Source organism: Bison bison, unplaced genomic scaffold, assembly GCF_000754665.1.
Source record: "Bison bison bison isolate TAMUID 2011002044 unplaced genomic scaffold, Bison_UMD1.0 scf7180017864376, whole genome shotgun sequence".
NCBI classification, from domain to species: domain Eukaryota; kingdom Metazoa; phylum Chordata; class Mammalia; order Artiodactyla; family Bovidae; genus Bison; species Bison bison.
The window spans coordinates 15,118,554-15,140,391 of record NW_011494948.1 but is presented as its reverse complement, the minus strand read 5'-3'; the positions used below and the strand labels follow the sequence as shown (position 1 = coordinate 15,140,391).

The 21,838-nt window shown below is 38.4% G+C and overlaps 1 protein-coding gene across 3 annotated transcripts in view; it reads right to left on the bottom strand.

The window, feature by feature from the left end:
- FOCAD (focadhesin) overlaps nt 1–21,838 on the bottom strand; it is a 295,859-nt gene that overhangs the window by 57,944 nt on the left and 216,077 nt on the right. For all 3 annotated transcript variants that reach the window (XM_010857081.1, XM_010857080.1, XM_010857079.1), the window contains 6 exons: nt 18,988–19,076; nt 15,803–15,847; nt 10,787–10,895; nt 7,800–7,916; nt 5,077–5,315; nt 1,273–1,362 (listed from right to left, as the gene is read on the bottom strand). In XM_010857081.1, the coding sequence (XP_010855383.1) occupies nt 1,273–1,362; nt 5,077–5,315; nt 7,800–7,916; nt 10,787–10,895; nt 15,803–15,847; nt 18,988–19,076 (689 nt within the window). The remainder of the gene's footprint in view (nt 1–1,272; nt 1,363–5,076; nt 5,316–7,799; nt 7,917–10,786; nt 10,896–15,802; nt 15,848–18,987; nt 19,077–21,838) is intronic.

Below are 21,838 nucleotides of genomic sequence, written 5' to 3'. Positions count from 1 at the left end.
ACCTTAGCTTGCATGTGAAAGATCTCATATTTGTGAGTGAGAGAGTGAAGTTGCTCAGTTGTGTCCGACTCTTTGCGACCCCATGGACTTTAGCCTACCAGGCTCCTCCCTCCATGGTATCCTCCAGGCAAGAGTACTGGAGTGGGTTGCCATTTCCTTCTCCAGGGGATCTTCCCGACCCAGGGATCGAACTTGGGCTTCCCGTGAAGATCTGACTTCACTTACACGTGATGAAATATGTGATACCTTCAGTACTTCTACCATTACGCTCTTGTAAGTCTGAACTTAACAGGTGAGAGGGTATGGAGGTCACTTTAGATCATCAATTCCTAAAGGCCAGACATTTAAACACTGATAATTTTGGTAAACACTGATGTAATTCATATTTGAACAGTACCCATGATAGTATGAAGGACATGAATTAATAGATTGGAAGTTATAATAGGTTATAATAGATGCTTATAATCTGTTGAGTTTCCTATTAACTTCAACCCCAGAAGATCTAATTCCAAAACATAAGAAGGTCCAAAAAGGTCCAGTGCAGGTTCTCACTGGTGCAGTATTTCAGAAGGCATAATAACACTGCGTTTATCTTCCCACACTAACCACATGGATGAGACAAAGCATTCAATGTCTCACTAAACCAGTATGTTTAACACCATTTTTTGAGGTCTTTTCTGATTATTCTCTTTTGTTTTTGTTTTTTATAACTGCAATGAGGAAATAAATTTTAAGATATTAGTTTAATAGAGAAAATCTTAAAAATGCACAAAGCTTCTTTTGGGGAAGGGATCTATTAATAGTGAGGAGGGTGGGAACGCCTGGTGTAACCTCTGTTTGTTTCCATTTTGATGCCTCTGACACGATTTCATAAGGAAATCTAAATTATGAGTCAAAGCCTCTCTTAGTCAAATCAAATTCAAAGAATATTTTCAACAGGTCTTTAAAAAGGTTATCATACATACACATCCCCAGACAGATGTCTCATATGATAAGTACAAGACAGAATCTAAGGTATTGGAAACTTAACGACAGCCACAAAATGACATCTGTTGCTCTGTATGGAAACAATTGTCTATTGTCCAAGTTGTCTATTTTCTGAAACATGGTTTTCAGAACAAATAAGCTTTAATTACAGATTTTTAAAAATTATTATTCTGAGTAAAGGAATTCAGGACTGGGTCCTACAAATATTTCACCATAGAATGAAACATTTTATAGCAAAGAAAGATCCAATCTCTGAGCATCAGAGAGGGAATGGAATCAACATACTTGTATTCAAGACTAGGGTCAAAGCAGCAGTTTTCCAGGGCATCCAAAGACTTCATCAGAAGAAGGTTCATCTGTTGGCTAGATATGTCACTGGGTGAAGACCAAGAGCGAAAAATGAGTTATTGAAAATCATGCAACTCTCCAACATATTTACTATGCAATATTTTGCTCTTAGTATATTACTGAAAATCATTTCATTAAAAAAACATGAAAGTAGCAAACAACAATACCGATGATGCACACATATCCTGCAGACAGAGAAACTGAGTCAAAGAATTCATTCAATAGTTAGGTTTCTGAAACATTGTCATTACTTGCAAACCCGTGTTTTGAATTTTCTCAGCTCACTCAAATTTTAAATCACTGAAAAACAAGAGCTCAGAATTCCAAAAAGAATATTTCTAGAAACGCTAAGGTGACTTTCCTCAGAGGATGAACTAACCTGCTCAGCTGATGCCATCAATGCTCATTCCAGATCCATCTGGCACTTGTGATTTTATGTGTCAAATATGAAGGTTTTTCAGTTCTATTTTCTTTTTTTTAAAGATGTGGAAAAACCTGGCCCTTTATTTTTCTGCCTTTATAAAGCAATTGATGTGGATTTTGTAACTATGAGAACTATGAGAACTTAGTGAGAACTATGACTTCTAGGGTAAAACGAAACTTAAAAGGTAGCTCTGTCTGTTCTCTCAGGCAGAGTTGTGGGCTTCATCACCGACACTTTATTATCAAGGGGTCTCTGCATTTCAGCTCTCTGGCTGCAGTCTTGGACCATGCTGAGTGGAATGCAGTTCCAGGAATGCCAGCCAGCAGAGAGCACTTTAAGTAATATCCTCTCCAACCAAGACTATAGAGGTTTTGCCTGGGGTGAAGGATTACATTTTGTGATGAGAAAACACGCACACAAGCACACACAATTTTAATAGTTTTAACTAAGTAAGTCTTATAGATGTTCTCTGGAGCAAAGTATACTTAAATATCCTAAACAAATGCTAAAGAGGCTGAACTATTAATAGAATCCTCTGGGAGTTACGACAGAAGCAAGCTTTGGAATAATATGCTTTTCTGAATAAATTCTAGACTGGAATTGAAATTCAGGAGATTTTTCATAAGCCTTAGCAAGGAAAAAAAATGGTTTGAATGTCAAAATTCTTTTACACAAAGTGACTTTTCATTTTTGAGACCAAGATATTGTCCTGATCCTGTTGTCATAAAGGGCCATTTTGGGCCACTTATTTGATGTCATTGATTATTCAGAGTTAGTAGCCCCCAAAACACTTTAGTTTTAGAAAAATAGAAATTTTCTCCAAAAATGTCATTACCTGGTAAAGACTGTCATTATCTAATAAAATATTTATTAGTACCAAAAGACAAATATTTCAGATTCCCCTGTTCTATGAAATTAGGACCTCCCTAATTCATTTCCTACTTCTATGAAATAGGGGCTTCCCTGGCGGCTCAGTTGGTAAAGAAGCCACCTGCAATGCAGGAGACCACCTGAGATGTGGGAGACCCAGTTTCAATCCCTGAGTCAGGAAGATCCCCTAGAAAAGGACATGGCAACCCCCTCCAGTATTCTTGCCTTGGAAATTCCACGAACAGAGGAGCCTGGTGGGCTAGTCCAGGTGGTCACAAGAGCTGGACATGATTTAGCAACTAAAACCACCACCATTGTGAAATAGCAATGTGGGAACCATGAATAATTACATTAATGTCTGCAGTACTAAAACACCAACCAGAAGGAGAATGTTATCAATGCAGGATCATTATGGCAAAGGTAAAATCTGCAGTTACACCGTGGGCACTCTGCCAGAGGAAGAGCTTTTGGCTGTTCTTCCCCAGGGTTTCCTGCAGATGTGGTCAAGTCAGCAGATAGGGGTGGAAGGCAACTTAAGAACCAGGGAAGGATGCTTTAGGAGAATCACTGTAGGTTTCTCCATGTAGTAAAATTAAATTTACCACAATATGCAAGTCTGTCAAACCCTAAAACCAGCAGCATCTCCTCCTAAACTAAAAAGAAGAGAGCGAGAGCCAGGACAGGATGAAATGAGTTGTCTGGAATTAAAAACTGCCATGGCTCATTTTTAGTTGTAAAACATGTAGCTTGAAAAGATACTGAAGGAAGAACGTGAACACAGATGGTGAAGAGACTGCCATTTGTAACACAGAAGCAAAGCGGGGAGGGGGGAGTCACTTTCAAGTTTTAAATCTTTAAAAATACTTTGTGTTCTACCACTCACACACAAGATAAGTAACAGTCCATTCGTATGCAAAGGGCAGCTTCTTGTTTGTGTCCAGAACCAAGCCTGTGTATACTAATACTGGTGAAGAGAACAAAATGAATATTCTGGCAACGTTTCATTTATGATCACAAAGACTAAGCCTATCTTCCCAAATATTCCATAGATGTTTCCAAGGGCTGAAAATGATCATCTGAAATATAGTATTTCCCTAGATCCACAGCAGTTCTCATAAAGGTTTCACATACTGAGTTTGCACAAAATTATGGGAACTAACAAATGTAAACTTAACCACTGGTTTCAAACAGAAATCTAAATATAGCATGCTGCTAAGTCACTTCAGTCGTTTCTGACTCTGTGCGACTCCACAGACGGCAGCCCTCTGTCCCTGGGATTCTCCAGACAAGAACACTGGAGTGGGTTGCCATTTCCCTCTCCAATGCATGAAAGTGAAAAGTGAAAGTGAAGTCGCTCAGTCGTGTCTGACTCTTAGTGACCCCATGGACTGCAGCCTACCAGGCTCCTCCGTCCATGGGATTTTCCAGGCAAGAGTACTGGAGTGGGTTGTCTCCCAAATATAGCATAATGTCATCCAATTTACCCACATCAACACCATTTCCTGCCTTTGGACAGATGGTTTCTGCCAGCTAGGGAAGCATCAGGACTGCTAACATCAGAATAGAATGCCTCTCCCCACCGGCCCTACTATTTCCAATGGAGGAAAATGGGGCTGAAATTCCAAATCAGTGACATCTAAAGATTCATGATCTTCAAATATTCATGTTGTACCACACTACCATCAATCTGGATATAAAAATTCTAAGATCAGTTATAAAATAAAGAATAAATATAATGAACACCAAAACTAAAGTTGATTTCGTGCACAAGGAAACTTTTTCACTAGTGGAATTTTCCACCTGGGTCTTTGATATTCTATTAGCTTCATTCAAGAGTAAAGCTAGCAGTCTGCAAATGAGCAATCAAACTGAATAAAGCACCCAGTATAATATGCACAGATTAAGACTCTTTAAGGATTACTAAAATGTAGCCAGGGCACAGGATAAAAGCAATACTTAAGACCAGTACATGCAGTTCTCAGGTGATTCAGCAATGCCCGCACCCTCAGGCACAGGGCTACCCCAATCTTTCCTCCCATTTTATAGTGATATCAATGAATGAGCAGTTATTTTCACCCTTATAAACCAGAAGGAAAAGATGCTTTTTAAAATTTATAGCACCATATGATTAGACTTTCCTCATGTCTATTACACAGGGCTTTCATCTAAATGTGAAATAATTTTCAAGTACTCAATCACTTAAAAAAAAAAAGCAACCCTTAAAACATATGAATATCTCTGTGATGGTATTTGAGAGAGACAAATTCATTCATAAAAGAGAAAAAAGGATCAACCTGCTCAAATTGAAAAGTTTAGCACCACAAATAGCTCAGATATGATTTGAGTGAGTGTGTGTGTGTGAGAGAGAGACAGAGAGAGAGAGAGAGAGAGAAATCAATCACCTAAGTCACAAAGAGGAAAAAGAGGAATATTTTAATAAACTGTACCTGAGTTTCTCCTCACACAGGCGAGAGAGAAACATCCCCAGTGCGAGGCCCATGTGGATTTGCACGGCTTGAGACTCGTCAGCCCTTGGTTTCCCAGGTAACCTGGCAGTCAGCATGTTCAGGATTTCCTCAACCTTCTCTTTGCAAGAGATAATGAAAATTGGCACAAGGAGAGACAAAGCCGTGGCGGCCGCGGAACGGGCAATGGCACTGGCCGTGTTTTCACCGGAATAGGATTTCTAGGACATGCCAGAGAAAGAAAGCAAGGGGTTGGCCTTTTGTTTAAAACATGAAGGAAGCACACCTATCACGAAAGCACGACACAATACAAGCTTCTGTTAAACCCACCCTCGCCACCCCAAAAACATTATTAAAGAAACAAATATATTTCCGTGTTTATCTACAAGTTACCTTTTTACTCTTAGGAAAACAATTTGCTGCTAAGCCATTGGTTAACTAATAATATCCTTTTAAATTTGAAAAAACAAAAACAGTGTCTCTTTTTAATGGGTGTGCATTCCCTCACTATAAAGCCTGAAACAGTTCTGGTGTTTTGAAAGCCCACATGTGTATATAATGAAAAAGCTCCAAGTGAAGCTATCCAAGCTTGGAGAAACCACCGAGTCACATTGTACATGTCCAGGAAGCCAGGAGTTTTCTGGGAGAGAGAAAAGGGGTTAGGGTGGGGGCAGTTCAAGTTTAGTTACAGAAGGATAAGTGTAAGTATAGCACAGGGAGCTATTGGCGGATCTCCCAAAAATTTTGGTGGGAACGTTTCCCAGTAGATGGATTATTTCCTACAGGGGGTTAATTCCTTTTAATTAAAAAGGAAGTTGAAATCCTAAAAGCCTCTGGTTACAAAGCAATAACCAGCTATTCAAAATGAAATGGAGAGTACTATAATGCTCCTTTCCTATATGTAATTATGGGAAAAGAAATGAATAACAGCCCTAATAAAATGACAGGGCAGCTGAATCTGAACAGCTTGTACAAGAATCCTGCGTTAGAGAGTTCCACCAGACATTATATACATTTATCAATATGTCTCAAGTGAGGAAGAAAGCCCGTTGATCATTCCTGAGCATTACCCACTTCAAATTTGCAGACGCACAATAAAGGCCGTGTTGTCCCTTGCAGTCAAAACACATTAAAAAGTGTTTTTAATTCTATCCTCATTTGCTCTCTAAGCTTTAGTCCTTTAAGGATAAAAAGCAAACATGTGCTAAGGGATTCTTTAAGTTAATACAGCGCTATTATAATGACAATGCTACTTAAAATGACCCAGCTGCTAGGACAAAGGAAATAAAGGAAGTGGCTTTTGAAATAGCGGTTTGAAAAAGTATAATAATGCAAGACTTATAAAGGTAAGAGGCAACCTGGAGCTGCCTAGTAAAGACATTATTTTTACTGGTTTGTAAGAACTAAGCGGCACTATTAGAAATCTAATAGATATCCTGTCCTGCTGCATATCTGAAGCATATAGCTACTGCAAAGACCTCCATATAAGCTAACAAGTTTTTCATCCATCGTTAAAGAAATAAGAACACTTCTGACAGAAAACAGATTATCATAGAGAAAGTACTTCTTCGAGCAAAATCTATTTTCCAATATAATTATATGTTATCTAGTAAGTAATTTTTTTTGTTCTCTAGTCAAAAAGCTGGTTCCTGACCCTCAGCCCTAGATGGGTACACACCAGGTCCGGGGCAGAAGCACACACAGGGGCACACAAATGTTGCAGAAAGAAGACCTGAGGCGATGAAGTTTCAGGCTAAATTCATAATCTTAGCAACAGTTCAGGACCTGCGCTATATTTTCATTCAAATCAGCTATAATTCTCTGCTACTCAGCTGATTGTCCCATGATCCCTATAGTTCCCTAAGCAATGGATAGTGATAAGGTAGAACCGAAATAATTCCATGCAGATACAGAAATACAGCATGCACGACAGCCAGTTAAGGGAAAACAAAACCTAACCAACAAAGTGTGGTTGCAATTTGCTTCAAATCTTAGCATATAAGCGTGAAGAAAGAGAATGACTAAGTAACAGGTGCTTTTATATGACCAACAACATTACTTGGTATTTATAGAGCATTTTGCCTTTCCATTTTCCCATAAATTATATAATTGGATCCTCACAATCTTTTATAAAGTTGGCAAAGTGCTCATTTTTACCTTCACTTTACAGGAAGGGAAAAATCAGATGATAAGTTAAGTAGCTGTCAGGTCAACGGTCACAAAACTAATAAGAGATGAAGTTGGGGCTACAATCACTGCAGATAATACTGTTCAATAATTTCAATTTATAAATAAGGATACAAAGGGCCAGACCAATGAACTGAACTTCCTGTGGTCACATATCCTGAAATGAAAAAAGCTGTGACAAGAAACTTAGGATCCTATGTATTCAGCCAATGTTTACTTTTCTTCAACACTTGCCTCTGATTATACATTAAAATAACTTAGAAAGCTTCCAAAATGTTGATACCCAGGACACATTCCAAAGCATTTAAATCAGAAGTGAGGCCTACACATCAATATCTCACACACATATATATATATATTTAAAGTTCCTCAGGTGACTGTAATGTACAGTCAAGGTTGAAACATACCTAATGTATAGCTAAGGCCAAGATTTACATTATATCATAGATTTTATGTGAACAATTGATCCTAGAATCAACTCTTGAGTTTCTAAATTATTTTTTGTTTCTCAAACTTACATGATAAAATGAGGAGAAAAAGTGTCCTCTGGGTTGGTAGTGGCTATCAACGATGACCAGAAGGGTATCAAATATCATGGAAACCCAATCTTTCACTGACAGGAAGTGAGGCTGAACCTGCAGATGAAGGAAAACATGAAATGATAATGGGAAAAAAAGAAAAAACCTAACCATTGTTTCTAGATCCCGGGTACGACCTCCTTCTGTATAAAAGAATGAAGAGCTATTAAAAACTAAACTTCATCTGCCAGGACCGCACGAAGTAGACAGGTATTTGACAAATACATATCCTCCCCTGCACTCCCACGTAAATAAAGTTTACCTTTCAGACAAAACTTAGCAGAGGTGAGAGGATGGGGGCAGCAGAACAGAACCATCTGAGAGTTCCTTACAGGGCTCCTGTGTTCAGTGAGGATAATATGGAAGTTTAAAGGGAGAGATGTGCAGGGAAGGCAAATCAAACCTTCCCTTTCTGACTTGTCATTTCAATAAAGCAGCCAACAAAATGTTTTGACCACTTCCAGCTTTGCTGCTTATTATCACTGTACTTACCATTCACACATCATCACAACTGCCTAGTCAAGTAGATATGAAAACATAGATGATCTTCAGTTTGGAAAAGAAGAGGAAAGAGAAGAAAAAACAAACACAACAACAACAAAACCCAACTCAATAAAAAGAGAACTTGGTTTTAAAAATCATTCATGACAACAGATGTCAAAAAACATTCATTAATTCACACGGTAACACCCAGGTGGTACTGTAAAAGTTGAAATAGTGTTAAGAATCCTTGGAATTAATTCCTTGAATCAAAGAAGATCTGCTTCTTAAGATCTTCAGTTGTTGCTCAAATGCAGATTTGAATGAAGTTTGAAAATTTCAACTTTAGTCAAATAATGAGGTCTTGAGTTCATGCTGCTGCTGCTGCTGCTGCTAAGTCGCTTCAGTCGTGTCCGACTCTGTGCAACCCCAGAGACGGCAGCCTACCAGGCTCCCCCGTCCCTGGGATTCTCCAGGCAAGAACGCTGGAGTGGGGTGCCATTTCCTTCTCCAAAGCATGAAAGTGAAAAGTGAAAGTGAAGTCCCTTAGTCGTATGCGACTCTTAGCGACCCCATGAACTGCAGCCTGCCAGGCTCCTCCGTCCATGGGATTTTCCAGGCAAGAGTACTGGAGTGGGGTGCCATTGCCTTCATGCTGAGTAAAAGTCAAAGGCGAGGTCATCAAGAGTAAAAGAAAAGCCCTGTCTTTGGCTTGGGTGGCTTCTCAATGTTTTGTGGACTATGTGCTTTGTGGACAGGACACAGATTCAGGGAATAGAGAAGAGGAGAGCCTAGAGCTCAAACTCTGAGCTAGATCTCCAGTTACTACTGAGGCAAACATCCTGCACCACTGGTAGTCCTACATAAATAACACCAAAATAAAGGAGTCCTAGGAAGACATGCTTACTTTTTAGGCTGTAGATCTACCTAGCATGTTGCTTCTGCTAAAGTATTCCATACCTTTTTCAAGGATACGAAACATTTCCTGTCTAAAAGATTTTCATCTTCCTCATTATTAAAATAAGATTCTGGCCTTAAATTACCATATGGTAACTAGCTACATTTTTGTCCTTCATGCAATAGTCCCTTGGTCTTCATCTCTTCTCCACGTGTAATATACATGAAGAGATTTTGCCAAACAGCATTATTGTTTACTGGTAAGAGCACCCTGTGGGGAATTCCCTCCTTCAGAATTTGAAGCCTGGTTAAATGCTCAATCAAGCGACTCATCCTACCCTGCTGAAAGTGTAGGACTGGGACTCATGGGATTCCAAATTTTAAGGGAGCGATGCAAAGACAGTAAGTGACTAGAGCTGATCCATCCCAATAGGAGTAGTCTGCAGAGATGGTTCATCAGTACCTGTGCCTGGACCCCTGTTCTTCTCCCAACTTGGTTTTTAAGCTTTGCCTTCAATTCTGTGCATGTCCAGATTCCTTTTTCTTCTAGCTCCATTTTTAATTTAAATTAAGAGTTGGTTTCTTGCCCCCAAAGAACCCACCAAAAAAAGGAATCAAAAAACCATACCATGAAAAAAGAATATAAGCGGTCCAAAAGGCACTCTGCGGGGACAGAGATAGGCTGAAAAGCATTGAAAAAAAGCTCATTTTTTTTGCAACAAGAAGTGGTGAAGTATATACTGATGCTCTTGATAACAGTTACTATTGCTGAGTATTTACCAGCCATTGTACCTTACATATATAACTTCATCTAATCCTAACAATAATCCTGTCTGGTAAGTACTATTATCCCCATCTTACAGATGGCAAATAGGCTCTGAAAGGTGAGGAGACAACAATAGGATTTAAATCCTAATACCTGTGTTTACTAGCTCTACTCCTACGCCAAAGACTATGTTTTTCAACCACTTGACTATATTGTCTCCAGATAATGATAGCTACCAGATAATGGGGCTTAAAAGGAGAATGAATCCAAGCTTTTTTATTTTGACAGATATGAATTATCTGAAAAAGTACATTGAAAATGAACACTGGCCAGCTTGCTACATGTTTAATTAAGAAATAAATGCCTTGCAAAAATGAATAGGCACTTTCTCATTGACATCTACAATTAAAATGCAAAGTGCGATTTTTTGCAGTCAGTAAACACTGCTTATTTATCATTTTTTGACAGCACTGTTCACTTTCAGTAGGCCTAGTTAACCTCCTAAGATTGGTTACCATGATGTAATCACAGAAAGACAACCCCTGTTGCATAAAATTGGCACCTTCAAATGGAAATGACCACTTAACTGTGATGGAGAAAGCAAAACAGAAAAGCAGCGAAGAAAAGAGTTTTAGAGGACACCAAGGCTTCTGGTATAAAGGCGCATCGGGTAGCACAGCCCATGACGGTAATCTCCTAAATTCAGGGGCAGGCTTACGGAAAAGTCTCACTTTTCACACGTTACACAACCAAAGCCAGTTGGTTCTAATCACCCTTAACTCACCTCCAGGACTCCGTCAGAGTCTGAGCAGAGGCTGACTTCATGTTTGGAAACGACGACAGCGAGGCTGCTTAAGGCTAACAGCGCGTTGCCTTTGACCACCGGGCTGTCTCTGTTTAAAAAGAAAAAGATCCCAAGAGAGGATTTGGGGGCATTAACCAGGAGAAGAGAAGGCGCTATTATAGGGAGGGCAGATGAGGTCAAAAAGCACTTCCACCCCTTCACAGAGCCTTGGAAATGCAGGTCTGTTTGTTCCCTGGAGTTAGAAGCTTCTGTCCTTCTTCTGATGCTAGTGTTAATTTTTAACTCTTCTTATAAATGTATGGTCATTATGCTTTGGGGAACCTAAAAAAAATCCCAGCTCAGATATCTAAGCTCCTTCTCCCTAAAATTTTTTATTTCATCATTTGACCTTACATTTCCCAAGCCATCTTCTTCAGCATCATCTTCAGTCAATATACATGTACGGATTTATTTTAGAAACCCAGCCAAGGACAGTTATGTGAATAAGCCCAACAGAATGGAATTGGTCCCTGGCTTTTCTAAAGCACTGGTATGTGGAACCAACTTCTAGTGAATTGCTTCACAAGGCACCCTTCACTAGCATCTCGACCCACTGGCGGCTTTCTCGTCCATCGTTATCATTTTCTCCTTCTCTCTCTTAATATGCCGAAGCCAGCAACCTTCGAGTCATTCGGTAACATGATTCAGAGCCCCTAGAGAAGATCCAAAAAAGGCTTGTTCTCAGGCGATTTGGATTGAGAGATGTCTTCTTATATCATCCAAATGGTAGTTTTCTAATATTGGCAATAAATCTTCAGTTTGACTTCTGAATTTGGTATCAAGAAAACTGAATCTCTTAAATATACTTACTACTTGAAAATGTACATTTAATATTATTCCATAATTCCAAAGTCCTCCTACCGAATAAAGTCCCCAGGGGGTCACTGATGACACGCTCTTGGCCTGCCGACTCCATCATAACAGAACTCAGGCAACAGGGTACCCTTACCACCAGATACTTCAGTTCTCAATTAGTCCTAGGATTGTGTGTAGTGCTAGTTGCTCAGTTGTGTTTGACAGTTTGTGATCCCATGATTTGCCCATGGGATTCAGTAGGCAAGAACACTGGGGTAGACAGCCATTCCCTTCTCCAGGGGATCTTCTCAACCCAGGGATGGAACTGGGGTCTCCTGCATTGCAGGCAGATTCTTTACCATCTGAGCTACCAGAGAAGCCGGGTTCCTATAAATACAGAGAATGTTTCTCTGAACCTGAACCTTGGACCTGAACTTGAACCAATGCGTACATCTGAGAATGACTCCCTGCTTACCCTGGTGCAGGAAGAGAACTGATGCGTGGATCTCCAGATCTGCTCCCCAGGCAAGTCTAGTACATCCAGCCCTAGGCCACAGTCGTGACCAAACATGTGAGTTAGTGGGCATTAACAGGTTAGTATAAACTTGTGTTCTTGCATTTTGGTTTCCATTTGGTAAGAATGGAATTCGGGACTCGTCGTTATCAAGTTCTTCCATCTATCAATTCATCCAATCCTTCCTTCTTTCTCCCGCTCCCACTCTAGGGTTGATTAAACTCAGTAAGGCTTTGTACTCTGGGTCATTTTGTTTACTCCTTCTCCAATCATTTCTCTAAGAGGCCTGTCATATGTTTGATAAGACAACATTTATATTGTGGGATGGGGCAGGGGGAAAGAACAGAAAGGAAGACTTGAGGTTGAAGGAGTTTTTCAAGGAGGATTACTGGCAACTCCTATAGTTAATAATAAAATACAAGTAAGTAAGGCAAGATATGGGCATTCCCAGGTGCCCTAGCCAGACAACCAGTTAAAATCAAAATTAAATCTTTTATTTCTAATATTCTCTCTTTCCTTTAGCTGAGAATATCTTGAAGTCTGTTCTGCAAAAATGATCATGAATCCCTGAAGTTAGATTTTAAAAAAAGTTTTAAATTCTCAGTGAATGTATCACCCTGAAGAAATTCTTAGATGGTCACCAGAAATTGCATAACAAATCTTCTAAATCAAGAATATTGGTCTGGACCTTCCCTGGCAGTGCGGTGGTTAAGACTTCGTCTTCCAAAGCAAGGGGTTCAGATTTGATCCCTGGTTGGGGAGCTATTGTGTACCAAAAACCAAAATATAAAACAAGCAATATTGTAACAAATTCAATAAAGACGTTAAAAATGGTCCATATTAAAAAAAAAATTGTCAAGATGACATAAAGTGTCTTTTTAACCCTAAAATTCTAAAAGAGAATTTATCCTCAGTTTTAAAACAGTGCCTCAAATAGTTGTATTTGAAAAGTTTCACTGGTCTTTACATTACGAAGCATGTATTGTTTTTGTAAAATGGAGAAAAATATATTTAAAGTCACTGGTAATTAGATCTTTGGATGCAGACTAAAAGCATATCTGTACATTAATCTTTGAATAGAAAAAAAAAAACAAAACCAGCCACACAAGGTATGCTTAGGCCAAGTTACATGTTCATAAAGGCATGGTGACTAGCTCTTCATCATCTTTACATTCCCCACAGGCCTTACGTAGTGACTTACAGAGAGAATACACTCCATACATACTCATGAGACATATTCAAGGAGGAGCTAGCCAGGTGAAACTCTAGAATTTGTTCAGCAAAAACGCTTCACCTTGTTGATCACCGTAACTATCCCCAACCAGTCAAGTAGCGGTGACTAATTTGCATAATAACATGTCAGCATCAGTACAGTATTTATCTAGGCAACACCACTGACATTTTAATTAAATTGTCCTTTGAAACGGATGCCATTAACCTAATTAAGAAGCTCAAGGAAGGATGAGCTACACTGATGCTTTCTTAGGGACAAAGTATTACATTACATATTAGTGAAGTGACCCACTCCTTTGGGGATTTTTATCTTAGGTTCAAACCTATTTAATTATTAACAACAAAAATAAACTTACATCAGTCTAATCCTGTAACTAGTGTTTTACTTCCTACATTTAATTTACGCCTTAGAACAAAATAAGCCCTACATTGGCCCAAAGGAGCCTGGTGGCTCAGTGGTAAAGAATCTGCCTGCCTGCCAATGCAGGAGACATGGGTTCAATTCCTGGGCTGGGAAAATCCCCTGCAGAAGGAAATCGTATCCAGCTCAAGTATTCTTGCCTGGGAAATCCCATGGACAGAGGAGCCTGGTGGGCTATAGTCCATGCAAAAGAGTTGGACATGATTTAGTGACTAAAACGACAACCACCACCACCTAAGGCGGCCACAGTCCAAGGAACAGAAGACTAAACTGGCAGGAGGTGATAAGGGGGTCCTCACATATTTGGAGGAAGCCAGTGGGAAAAAGTAAAGAGAAGGCAGCAGAGTGATTTTTTTCTTCCTCTCTATCATTAATCTCTCAGCCTCTGGACCTTAACTATCTCCTGCTCATTTGTGAATCCCTAGTATTGTCAGGATGGTTTTAATAAGAAAAGATCTATAAAATACTTTGAAATGTTTGATGAAAAGGTAACACCATGAGAACATAAATTATTGGTACTCAATATCACTGGGAATGTGAACACACTTAGTCATGAAATGATGCTTTGCAGATTTGAAGATTAAAGTCTTGGTGAAATAAAATTTTAGAATGGAATCTGCAAAAGCTACTGCAGAGGCAAAATTACAGTTTGTTTTAATAGAAAGACGCTAGTTTCTTCAGCATTTGAGCTTTTGTTGCAAACGTCAGGGCATTGTTTTTAACAGGAACTAAGTAGACTATTCAATAGAATAAACTATGAAAGGTAAAGGTTAAAGGCGTCCCCATCCCAGCACCTCTTCCCCTCCAATAAGAAGCTGAAAGCTCTCCCACTGTGTCTGCAATTCACCAAACTACAGAAGCAGACACAAATGAGTTCCTATGGAACCCTCTCTGTACTTCAGTTTTCATTTTGTCAACAGATACGTCAGCAGGTATTTCCCAGGGCTGCCCACAGAACTGAGGGTAGGGGAGGATTACCACTTCTCTTTCCCTTTATTCAGAGGACATGAGGCTGAATAGTGATCAGGTACCGAGATCAGATTTTACAGCAAACTATCTGTGTAAGAAACTGCCAGTGGAAAGTGAATTATAAGGTAGATTATGTTTTATCTTTTTTTAGGCAAAGCCTATTTAGCTACAGAAGGTTCTGGGAAATGAGATCAACTATACTGTAGTTAAATATTTCTAGATAATATGGACTTTCAGTACATATGAAATCCTCTAGGTCAAAGGTATATCTATATTATTTGGTGAATAAGAAGAAAGGAAGTCAAACAGAAATGGCAGCAACTAAGAAGAATAGTGAAAAGAAGTGTATGTAACTGACATGTAACTTACTACCAGGAAAAATTAGGCAGCATGCTAACAAAGGGACTTGAAGAGATTGTTCAAGCAAGTTCACTAGGGTATAATTTTCTCAGTGAGAGGTGGCTTCAGATAAATAAAAAGCCTTAAGGTAGTAATGCTCAAGCTATTTTTGTTAAAGGAATCATAAAGATATGATAGAAACTGCCTTTTTAACTGAGTCTTCACATTAGTTTTTAGTATTAAAAAATTCAATATTTAGATACACTTGGTCCAATAGCACCAGGAGAATAAAAGGCTCTGCCTTAAATTATTTACTGGCTCACACTTGAGATTTAATCTATTTGTAAAACAGACATAACTCACATTAGCAAAGACTTCTTCCCCCATACTAAACTGCAATCCTTTAAATCTAAGCCATAGCACAGAGCGTTTTGTAAAGTGTACAACATGGACATATCTTTGATGTAAAAGTTATGTGCCTGTACTGCTTTCTCTGTATTTTCACAGAAAGACATGTAGTAAGAATTAACTGCATATGAGAAAGGACAACGACTGATTTTTTATAAAAGAACTAAAAAGTCCTTTAAAATCCTTATGAACTGCCTGAAAAGGAGAAATTATTCATACCTGTAAGGGGAAAAAATGTTTATAGAAAATTTCTGGTAAGAGAATAAATGGATCTTACTTTGCAGCTGCTTTGGTGATTTCATCAGTCAACATGTCTCGAACCCTGCAATACAGTTGGAAAACAGGTTTGAGATCTTATAAAAGAAAGCAATCTTTTTGCTTATTCATCAATTAACAAGAACCTCTGGCAATGACTCCAGATCTTAAAATTTCCATGTAGAATTTTAGTGTAAGGTGAAAGAACTTAATAAAGGGCTTCACCCTCAAGATAGTTTCATCTTCTTATTCCTTAGATTACTTAGTAGAAACAGGGAAGGAGGTGAATGTAACTCATGTATAGGCAATGTTGCCATATACTCTTACACTGAGTGGTGGGTATACAAGTGTCCTTTATATTACTCTTTGTTATGGACTGAATGTTTGTGTCTCCCTCTCCAAACTGACATACTGAAATCTTAACTTTGAGTGTATGGCATCTGGAGGTGGGACCTTTAGGAGATCATAAGAATGGGTGGGGCCCTCATGAATGGGACGAGTGTCCTTCTAAGAAGACAGACCAGAGGGCTTGCTTTCTCTCTGCTCTCCACCAAGTGAAGCTACAAGGAGATGACAGCCCATCAGCAAACTTAGGAAGCAGGGCTTCACCAGCACCATGTGGGCTGTCACCTTGATCTAGGGCTTCCCAGCTCCTATAACTGTGGGAAATGAATTTCTATTGTTTAAGCCATCTGGTCTATGATATTTTTGTTACAGAAGCCTGAACAAGACAGTCTTTCTTTTCTACACAGGAGCTCATCAAGACAAGAATTTATTACTCCCAAATTATACATAATAGCATTATCACTATGTATGTATATAAAATAAAATTTTAAATGTTGGTTACAATATACATGAAACTAATATAATTTTATATGTCAATCATATCTCAATTTAAAAAAAAACATGGTTATAAAGTTGAACTAAAAAAACTACATTTATGGATTTAAAAGGAAGGTATGTTCAATTCAAATATTCATAGGATTTTTTTTCATGTAAGAGTCTTAAGATAAAGTGAAGAACAATCATTGACAAATTTATATTATGAAGAGGATATCATAAATATTTTCACTATACACATTGAGTTTCATAAATTTAAAGTTTTTATAACTATATAAATATTTTGCAAATATAAATTATATTTGCATTTATAAGTAGTTGCATTTAAAATAAAAGCTATCCAGCACTCTCAGAATGAGTCATTCTTAAGAGCCAACTTCTTCAGATAGTTGCAGAATGATCCTTAAACTTGTACTTTATAAAACCATTTGACAATAAACTTCTCTAAAACATACTGTCCAATCTTGGCCTTCCTAAATGGAGTATAGTGCGTTCAGTGTATTCTTCTATTGGTCAACATGAAATATTTACACGTGATGACCTGCCTGTACTTCTACACAGGGCGACAGCCTCCACGAGATCCCTCCCCCTCCCTACGCTCCCTTCTCTGCCACATCACCAATTCTTCCTTCTCCACTTGCCTTACTCCCCGTAGCTCCTGAACACACTATAACATCTACCATCTTAGGAAAAGAAGCCCTCCAGCTATTGCCCCATTTCACTGCATCTCACACCTCAGAACTCACTTAAAAGAACAGTTTATACTTAGGACTCAAGTTTACCTCCTTCCATTCTCTCTAAACCCTTCTATAATTTGGCTTTTGTCCCTACAAAACAGCTCCTTCTTGGTTAACAATGACTGTCAAGAGGCCAATCTAATGCTCAACTCTCAGTCTCCATCTTTCACAGTCTCAGAGCCGTATCTGACACAACTGATTGCTCTTCTCTTGAAACACTTTCTTCCTTAAGCTTTTAAGGTGACTTTTCAGATTCCATTCTCTCTTAGTTTTCCTCCTACAGTACCGATCACTAATGTTCCATCTGCTTTATTGGCTCCCTCTTCATCTGCCTTCTAAATGTTGAAGTGCTCCAGGGCTCAGTCCTCTGACTTTTTCTCTGTCTTTGCTCATTCCCTAGATGACCTCATCCAGCATCTTGATTTTAAATGCAGTCGATATGCTGATGATTCCAAAATTTATACATCCAGCCCTGAACTCACCCTGAACTCTAGACTCATAGTCAACAACCTACTTGATACCTCCAAACTGTAGGTCTAATTAGGCATCTCAGAGTTAGCATGTCTCAAATCTAATTTCTACTCTAGATAGATCTGTTTTTCTGTAGTTTTCTCTATCTTAGTAAATGAGAATGCCATACTTTTACTTATTCACAGTCAAAATCTTAGAGTTATCCTTGACTTCCATTTCTCTCTCACATCCTTGATTCCATATGTCACCGTGTATATTTGGAAAAGTATAGCTAACATACCACTCCCCAGATTATCATTTTCAGATGAAACTAAAACTATGTGTAAAGGAAAATAGCAAATAGGAAGCAAAATCCAAATGCTTAATCTCTAATCTTAAATCCAATGTCATAATGTTTTAAACTGCATGGCTATTTTTAAAATGAATCTGGGAAATATAACAGAATAGAATTATTTAAACATGCGAGTACACACACACACACACAGCTTCTGCTTTTCTACATATGCCAATTGTTAGTAAATTAAAAACTGAAACCCAAGTAACCTTTGAACAGATTTTTATATTAAAGAAATCTGTGGCTACAAGCAAAGTTATTTATTAGATTCTGGGCACTTTACTTAGATTTAGGCTGCTGTAACATTAATCTGACAAGATATTCATCCCAACCTATGTAACACTTTAAACTGCTTTTAATGTGCCAGCACTTACACATTTCTAGATAATATAGTGGGAATTCACTGGGGGATGTCTGCCAAAGAAATTACAGTCTTAACATGGTAAAGTTGTGCCTAGTAATGAAGATGTGTTGAGGAGGGAAGAGCAGGGCAGCAGAAGGTATTCTTTCACTAAATGAGTGAGAAAAATACTCAACCTTTATTCAAAAGCATGTAAAATAATCAATTATAGGGAAAAAAGGGAAAAACAAACCATTTCCACACTGCTTAAGAAAACAATAAAAATATATAAAACTCATGAATAAAGCTCTCCTTCTTTTATCTGGGGAGAAGATGGAAAATACATCCATCACATCTTTGGCCATTGCCCACTTAGGCTCATAGAGAAGTTAAAATTCCAATATTTAAGTCTTTAAAGGTAGTTCCCTTCTCCTTCACAGTTCATTTCCCATGACAAATAATGAGCACAGAAAGCCATCCCTTACCAGAGCCAGGCTGTGTTTTTTTTGTACTGCACCTCTTCAGGTCCTTCTTTTCCATGTTTTAACTGCAAATCCAGTTCTCCTATCCTTCCCTGCAAAAAGCACAGCATCCATCAGCATGCAAACTCTATGGCCAAAATGATGTTAAAATTTCTTTGGAAAACACTTAGGTAACAGATGGATCCTTTCCCAAGTAGCCTTAGGTGTTCCTGATAAGATAGCAGATTATGACAGAGGATGTGTAAGGAGAGAGAATTATATGACTGCTAGGGATTTCCACATTCACCAAATAAGTATATCCTGGAGCAGTTGTATATTTGGCAAATTTAGTGCAGAGCATTAAATGTTGGGATATCTATTAAAAGCAGATTTGAAGTTCATAGGTCCCATTCAACAAATCCTCCATATAGTAATAATCTGACTGTGTCAGCAGCTGCTAATTTGACCTGACACAATACCGAGATTGGATTACCACCATTACAACAGAATGGTTAGAAAATGAGTAAGAAGTACATAATACTTAAGATTTAGGTAAGGTGTAACAAAAATTATTATCAAACAGTTGCACACTACATTTTCTATTTCTTGACTCAACTTACAGACATAATTCTCAACCAGTACCAGGCCAAAAAAAAAATATATATATATATACATATATATATAGTTAATATCATCAACCTGTTAAAGGCAAAACCTTCAAATATTTATTTTCTGTTTTATTTTTTTTACACTCAATTATTTTGATCAGATGCTTTCCCCTTTCCTGCATCACCAGTTAAATTATTTAAATGTAGTTAAAATTCTGGTTTATTGATATACCTTGAATCAAACAAGAACTTATTAGTATGCATTACAGAGTAATACTAAACTGTTTTCAGGAGTGTTTGTGTTGCTTTTGTTCCCACTAATGGTAAACGATGGCACCCCACTCCAGTACTCTTGCCTGGAAAATCCCATGGACGGAGGAGCCTGGTAGGCGGCAGTCCATGGGGTCGCACAGAGTTGGACACAACTGAGCGACTTCACTTTCACTTTTCACTTTCATGCATTGGAGAAGGAAATGGCAACCCACTCCAGTGTTCTTGCCTGGAGAATCCCGGGGATGGGGAAGCCTGGTGCGCTGCTGTCTATGGGGTTGCGGAGAGTCGGACACGACTGAAGTGACTTAGCAGCAGTAAACGATTTCTGGCTATCTCACATCCTTGACAGCATTTGGGATTGTCGGGCTTTTACATTCTTACCATTTTGGGGAGTGTGAAAATGGGGCCCATTACAATTTTAATTTTCATTTTACTATTTACTGAGATTAAGCATCTTTCCAAATGTTTAAAGACTATTCGGGTTTCTTATTCTGTTCATTTTTCTATTGGTTGATCTTTCTTGTTGATTTTAGAGTTGTAGGATGTGCTCTACAGAAGAAAAACGTATCTCTCTATACATTCTAGAGAGGGAAGCAATACAGCTTTAGGTTAAGGATGTGGGTTCTGAAATCATGACGTCCTGACCTAATGGCATTTCTATTTGTGTGCTGTGTAAATTTGGGCAAGTCACTTCACCTCTCCAAGCTTCAGTTTCCATTTGTAAATATAGCAAACACCTGACTTATGGCATTACAGTATCACATTAAATAATGTGAAAAAGTGTCTATTTAGTATAGTGACTGGGAATAATTACTACCATTATCAGGTCTGCTGTAGAAAACAAATCCCCCTTATTATCTTCTTATAAGCTATTCTCTCATGAATATATATGTATATAAAACCTTCTTGAAGTAATTCATAGTTTTAATCTGCATACTCTCAAAGAGTAAAAAGTTCCCCAAAATGTAATATCCAGACTATACAGTTGCATGTCCCTGTATTTCTCTTATACACTCTTGTTACTAGCCTGTAAGCTCATTGACAAGGACAAGGACAATTTATCCAGCTAAGGAGGCGCTGTATTTTGCACAACCTCCAGCACACAGTGCCCTGGGGCTCACCAGTTCAGCACACTGAGATCTGGTGGGCATTCTGTTCACGTCCTTCATAGTTTTTATTTACTTCAGTCAGTGTCCATCCCCGCCTCTGTGTTTCCAATGATAGAATTCTGACCTTTTCATTCTCCCTCTGTCTCTTGGAGCAAGGTATCAGAGATGGTCAAACTGGGAAGACATTAATATTTAATATTGATTGTAGCCTTCTAAGAGGGTAAGCAAAACAGAAAATCATGCCTATTGCCTACCTCTGTTTATTATGCTTCTTAAATCATTCCTCTTTCCTCCTAAAATATTTACGTTCCATAATGCTTTCCATAAAAGATAAGAAATTAAAAGGTTAAAAATCGTTCAGAAATAAACAAAACACAAAAAGGCCCACATACGTGCAGCCTCTTTAGAAGGTCTACTTTTCTGATCTCTCCTGTAGCCATAAATCAGTACAACTCTATTGTGACTAAGTACATTTTTCATTATTCCTTTCTCAGAGTTTCAGTTCTTCTCAATCTTCTCTTCTGAAATGTCTCTAACTCCTTCCACCCAGTCAATGTTAGGCTATTTATTCAGACCCACTTTGCCATCCAATTCTTCACCTACTGATACGAGATCCAGTGGCATTTAACTCAGTCTCCTCTGCTTCTGGTTAACAGCTATGGTTAAGAAGAGGGGTGAGGTGGGGCAAACACTCATTGGGAGAGAAAAGGCTGAAATGATCCCTTGAACTGAGATTTTTGGATGGCCTGTAGATTTCAATTATTAATTTATCTATTCATCTTCCTTAAAAAAAAAAAAAAACAAAACACCCTCAGCCTGTGTAACTACAACTTGCTGATTACAGTGAGCAAGTTTGCCTAATTCTAAACTTGCACACTGAAAACA